Here is a 6,411-nt window from a genome sequence, read left to right on the forward strand (position 1 = left end):
CCATCTCTTGGTGCTTATAATATATGGAGTCATTGTCAAAGACCAGAGATGGTTACATATGAAGAGGCATTAAATATAAAACGAGTAGCATGCTATGCTAGCTTCAATTGCTTCCACGTAACGAAATGGGTTCCCCATATTATCTAGCGAACGATAAACCCTGCAAAATAGCCTTGTCAGATGTTATCCTTTTAAAGTGTACCTTTTGAACAACTTGAATTCATGTCCAAACAAAACCCGATGGCCGCGTGAATCGACCATATTAATGAAATTGCATATCAGAGGATATTCCAAGGCATCATGGCTCAACATTGCAAGACAATGACATTATAGGGACCACAGGACAGATGAGAAATTCAATTGGGGTTTTAATTCCAAATATAGAATGCAATTTGTACTACATACACACCCTATTCCCCATCTCCGGGATCATCTACTGGATGCAGAAAGAGCAAGAGTCAACGAAAAGCGGTGATTTAAATGGATCTTTCTCTGTTACCATATGTCAATCAAAAAAGGAAAATAGAGGCGAAAAATACCAGAGATTAATCGAACCTCGATGTTCTTGAGCATGAGATTTTGGCACCTACAATGATTCATTTCTAAATCACAGGAACATAAACCATCCATCCAACTTAACAAAAAAAAATAAAAAAAGGTTTAGATGGATGGCCTTTTTATCTCCCATACCATGATAAGTTGATATCCAATCAGCCAGTATTGATCACAATCCATCAAAATCTAAAATTCCACAAGCAGCAAGAAAAAAAGACTATAAAACTTTATTTTCCCTATATTGTTCCTGCAACTTCGGGCTGATTTTTTGTGCCATATGAGTAGTTGGGTGTGAAATAAGGTCGCAGTCTCATGTTCAATTTCAAAAAGCATCAAATTCCAATCTTGGACTTACACGTTACCCGGTGTGCAGATGAGGATGTGTGTGCCTGTGATTTAGTGATAAGAGACAGCCCCCCTCCCAAAAGGGAGTAGGGACACTCTGCTATGGAAGAGGATCTCCTCGTGTGCAGAAGAGGATGTGTGTCCCCCGTGCACCAAACACAGTATCCCACAACAAGAAGAGAATTCCCTCGTGTGCGTCCTGTGCACCAAAACAACGATTAATCGCCTTCCCAAGGGGGTGGGGAGGAAAAACCCTATGTTATGGAAGAGGATCACCAAAACATTGCTGCGCTGAGAGGATCCAGCTCCCACTGTCACCCTCCCCCGTGATTTTTGAGAACAAAAGTTCCTTCAAGATTACTGATTTTTCTCAACGGTAACAATTTCTTCGAAGACAGCCAATACCAACCATCCATGAAACATGGGATAACAAGCTCTTCAAATCCATGCATAAAACTAACAGTAAAATCAAGATGCATCAATATATTAAACAACCAATAGATTTCGATATTACATAATCCTAGAGCAGATTTGCCCTGAGAAGCTAGATAAATAAAATACAAAGGGAGCATGGAAGCATCCCTTACAACCACTATATATATATATATATAGCTTAACCAAAATAACATCTCAAGACCTAAACATGGTGCATTCCATAATCTTCATAATAGCCAGTGATATATATTGCAGCCACATCATATAGTAAAACTTGGCTTTATTTAGCTCAGAGACTGTTACACGACTTTCGACCAATTCACTCCTTGCCATCGGCAGCACGAAGGGAGCCAAGCTGAACAGGGGCTTGGGTTCCCACCACCTTCGAGGACCCATAAGCTGACAAATCAAGACCCTGGGATTTCTCCTTTTCGAGCTGTTCCTTGATCCAGAAATATGTAAATCTCAGCCCATCCTACAAAATTACAAATTAGTAAATTTAATCGTGCCATGTACAAGGATGGACGTGGATATAAAACATGACAAGCAATTATATGGGCATGATTTAAAGTTTGTCAATTTCCATTACTTTTACAATCAAATTTGGTTTACGTTACAAATTTAAGAATCTTCTAAACAGGCAGGTCAGAAATTGTTAAAAAGGTACCTTCAATTTCATTGTTGGAGCCCAACCAAGTTTCTCTTTGATCAGTGTGTTGTCTGAGTTACGACCACGGACACCCTCTGGACCAGGGATGTGGTGGATGGGGAGCTTCTTGTTCTCAAAGCTAAGAACAATCTCAGCCATCTCATTCATGCTAACCATCTCATCACTTCCAATGTTCACTGGCTCCCGGAAGTCTGACTTTGTCAACCTAGATACAATAGTTCAAACCAAACACGGTAACAGAATTAACGAAAGATAATGAAGAATAACAAGTGCATGCATATTAATCATACACACAGAAACAATGTTTTTATACACATGCATCCAAACACACAAAGAGACAAAAGCAAATATAAACACAAAAACAAACGGACATGCACATGCACACACTCAAACTGAGACGTCTTCCCATGATGAAAGGTCTGACTGACATCATAAGAAACATAGGTTTTTTCACTCATCTCCCTCCATCACATAATAATTAGGACCCAAAAACTGTATTTAAAAATCCATATATTGATTAGCAGGTGTGTGAAAAAAGTGCATAAAAGGGAAGACCTGTTTGCATAGATGGTAAGAAACAAGAAGGCCAACCAAAACTAACCTGGGATAAAGTAATTAAAAATGACTTTAAAGGCATGTAGTTATATATAAGAGGAGAGATGGCGTGTAAATAGAATCAAATTTAAAAAGATAATTCATGTAGCCGATCCCATTCATTCGGGATAAAGGCAAGAATGATGAAAGATGACCAACTAACGATGGAAAGCATATGTATTTGCCACTTGAAAGTGGAATGGGGAAGTAGTATGCCAAATACTCCTGAGATATATGGCATGATTAGGCTAGGCTAATGTAGATCACATACTCGGAATGCTTTTAAGGTTTCCAAAAATTCAATTATCAAGTTGGACAAGTGGGTGATTTATTCAAATATAAAGCTAATAAAATGCAAAAGTTGCTTATCTAATTCAATATATCAATGTACCATGGCACTTTCCTAAAATTGTCACCAAGAAACGTCTATCGTATTTGATGTTAGTTCATTCTTTTTGTTATTTTCTTCTTATAAATAAGAAACAAAAGGTAAAAATGAGAAAGAACATTTCATATAGTATTAATTTGGAGTGCTAAAACAACAATGAACCATCTTTATAAGTATGCAATCTGAAGTTTAAATTGCTAAGGTGTTGACATTTTTTCTATTGTAAATCTGGAGAAGACATACCCAATAGTTTGACAATATTTTAACCTACGGAACTCAAAATCATTTTGAAAAGGAACACTTTGAGCCAAATGAAAAGTGGATATCTCAAAGCTTACCTCAGCACACCTTCAACACACTCATCAATGAAGGTAAAAGATCGGGTTTGAAGTCCATCACCCCACATCTCAAACTTATCGGTAGAAGTAAGAGCTTTCCTGCAAAAAGCAGCAGGAGCCTTTTCTCTCCCACCTACATTACATAAAGCAAAGCAACAAAATTAATAAAAATCTGTTGATAGATAAAAAAATGTTTTGTATAACTATGTAAGTGATTGCCACAATTAAAGTTTACCTTTCCATGTTCCAAAAGGACCATAAATGTTATGGAACCTTCCAATCCGACATTCAATTCCGAAATCTTTGGTGTAGTGCTTGCACAGCTCTTCTGTTGCAAGTTTCTCCAAGCCATAAGCATCTTGAGGCTAAGCCAAAGCAAAAAATGAAATTTAACAATTATTTCCAATATATTGCAACACAAAATACAATCATATCAGCTTGTCAGCCTCAAAAAAGTAGCATACCTCCGCAGGCCATGCGTCTGCCTCCTTCAAGCTCACATTAGTGTCCAGTTGCTTAAATTCAGGATAGATGCAAGCACTAGAGGCATAGAAGAACCTGCAATGAAGCCACCTCTCAGATATTAGAAATACTGCCAAAACATACTTATTGTGAATGAAACAATACGAAGATGAACTGAGGAACCATGAATTAAGAACGTCTTCCAATTCAGAACCCAAATTTCAATTAAGATGTAAAAATCAAATCTAACCAAAGTAGATCAAATCTAAGGCAACATACCTCTTGACTCCATTGATCCTACCAGCCTCAAGCATGTTGAAACTAATCATCGTGTTGTTATACATGATAACCGAGTGGTTGGACTGGATGAAGCCCATGCCACCCATATCAGCAGCAAGGTTGAAGACATGGTCAACTCCTAAAGTGACCTTCAGGCAATTATCCATCACCCTAAGATCCACTAGATGGAACTCATGACAGAACATATCTTCTGTCATGTGCTCATTCCTCTTCCAGTCAGAAGCTATAATATAATGGCCCTCACTCTTCAAACGCCGAGCAATGTGAGAGGCAATAAATCCACCTGCACCAGTGATAGAAATGCGGAGCTTCTCTGATGGCCAGTAAGGTTCTCTCTCAAGGTTCTCATAGGTGTACGAGCCATAACTGGTTCCATCAGTACTTCCCATTCTACATGAACAAACAATGAGCGTGAAGAGATTCAAATTAGAGACGAATTTATACATTAATAGACTGGGATTAAAGGTAAAATAGAACACTAAACCTGGCAAAACTGACTAATACAAATTATACAATTCAGAAAGAAAACAAAACACCAACTTTCCTGCAACCTTCATGGCTTCATATTGTGTGTGTTTATACAAATAGAGAAATCAAACTAACACTATTGGAGTCTTAGACATATACCAAATTCCGTGTATTAAATTATTCAAAACAAATACAACCGGAAACAATCCTGCCATCCAATCCAAGCAAATGTAATATGAAAACATTGCCTAGAACTTTCGAGGATAACTTAAAAAATTAAAACAAAATTTTTAAGTACTTGAAAACTAAACATAAAGGAAGTGAAATCAACAAATATGTTTTTGAAAAATAAAGGGGAAAAAAAGGCATCTTTATCATTTAGATGAGTAAAAAGCACAAATTATAAGAGAGAACTAACTCTAGCAGAGCAAAGGAAGATTAAATTGGAAGGGCATACATCAAAAAATTAGAACACACATAAATATATACTTAAATCACCTCACATTACATACACCAGAACATTACATGAAAAAATAATAATAATAAATAAATAATTAATTAATTAATAATAACTTTATGATTTGAAACCCTATACCATTCCTGAAGAAGAAGAAAGAGGAAAAGCAATCCACAACCCAAATCATTTAAATTAATAGAAAAATAAAATGGCAGACAAAGGAACTGTAATAATGAGCCTACATCACACTATCAATCATATCAAAAGAATATATGATTATATGGATGTTTAGCAAAAACCCAGAAGCACTTTTCAGTTTAGATGAATTGAAACACAAAAAAAATCTCACGGGGTTATCTCTTTAGTTCTACTTAACTAGATATATGTCTATATCTAATAAATATTAGGGTTTCTAAGAAGAAGAAATGTAAGGGACATGGTATTTTATTTTCGGGTCAATGTGACCCCAAAAATCGATTGAATGAAAAAACAGAAAGAAACCCATTGAAATTGAGACCCAATACTAGGCACCCAATGAACCCAGAAGACAAATTTTGAGAAAATCAAATCCAACCATGTTTCAACATCACATGAACAGAGGAATGAGAAAACAGAGTGATTTTTAAGAACCCCAGAAAATCAACTATGATTCTTACCTTGAATTTGATAGTGAAGCTTGGACAAAAGAGAAGAAGATAATAGAGGAGAAGGAATATGGCTGAGAGTACTGAGCATGTGACGCTCGAGGTGTCCTATATATAGACCAGTAAGGCAGAAAAAGAATAGAAAAAGCCCACTCAATTATTTCCAATGAGAGTGATTTTAGAGAGAGAGAGAGAGAGAGGATTCACTTTTTTTTTTAAATATATATTTTTGATTCTCTCTTAATATAAATAGCAAAATAAATTTGATACTTGAAACTCTTGTGCCAGTGTGCCACGTTGTTCATTTTATTAAAAACATAATACACTTCCTTATTTTATTTCTTTTTATTGAATAGGAGTATCAAACTTTCATATGGTTGTAAGCACTACCTGTTTGTTGGTTGTTGTACGGAATTAAAATTAAATTGATTTTTTTTTTTTTCGGACAAAGAGAGAATAATATTAATCAAATTAAATTATTACAATGTGTTAGAACCTAAATTATTATTCATGAATAAAAATAAATCTGAGTCTATTTATAATATCGGAAGAGGGCATTAAAATTTCTTTATCATCAATAGAATTGTTAAATTGAACAAGATAAATTGAGGAAACGAGAAATTCTCCGAATTTCATTTGGCTGATTCTTGGTATAAGTAAAAAAAATAATAATAATAAATAAAAAAAAATAATAATAATACTTTATCTTTTTCTTCAAAAACAGGAAACTAAGATCTCTACAAAATTGAATATAT

The 6,411-nt window shown here is 35.3% G+C and overlaps 1 protein-coding gene across 1 annotated transcript; it reads right to left on the reverse strand.

Moving 5' to 3' along the window:
- Window positions 1-1,363: 1,363 nt before the first annotated feature.
- LOC132299896 (GDP-mannose 3,5-epimerase 2) lies at window positions 1,364-5,828 on the reverse strand. The gene is made up of 7 exons (XM_059796769.1): window positions 5,669-5,828; window positions 4,067-4,477; window positions 3,790-3,883; window positions 3,561-3,690; window positions 3,326-3,458; window positions 2,003-2,210; window positions 1,364-1,810 (listed from the first exon to the last, which is right to left on the reverse strand). Exons 2-7 carry the CDS (start codon window positions 4,474-4,476, stop codon window positions 1,655-1,657), a joined length of 1,131 nt encoding a protein of 376 aa, XP_059652752.1. The 5' UTR covers window position 4,477; window positions 5,669-5,828; the 3' UTR covers window positions 1,364-1,654.
- Window positions 5,829-6,411: the final 583 nt, after the last annotated feature.

Source organism: Cornus florida, unplaced genomic scaffold, assembly GCF_030987335.1.
Source record: "Cornus florida cultivar Cherokee Brave unplaced genomic scaffold, ASM3098733v1 CherokeeBrave_3.0.0_Hap2_Chr03, whole genome shotgun sequence".
NCBI classification, from domain to species: domain Eukaryota; kingdom Viridiplantae; phylum Streptophyta; class Magnoliopsida; order Cornales; family Cornaceae; genus Cornus; species Cornus florida.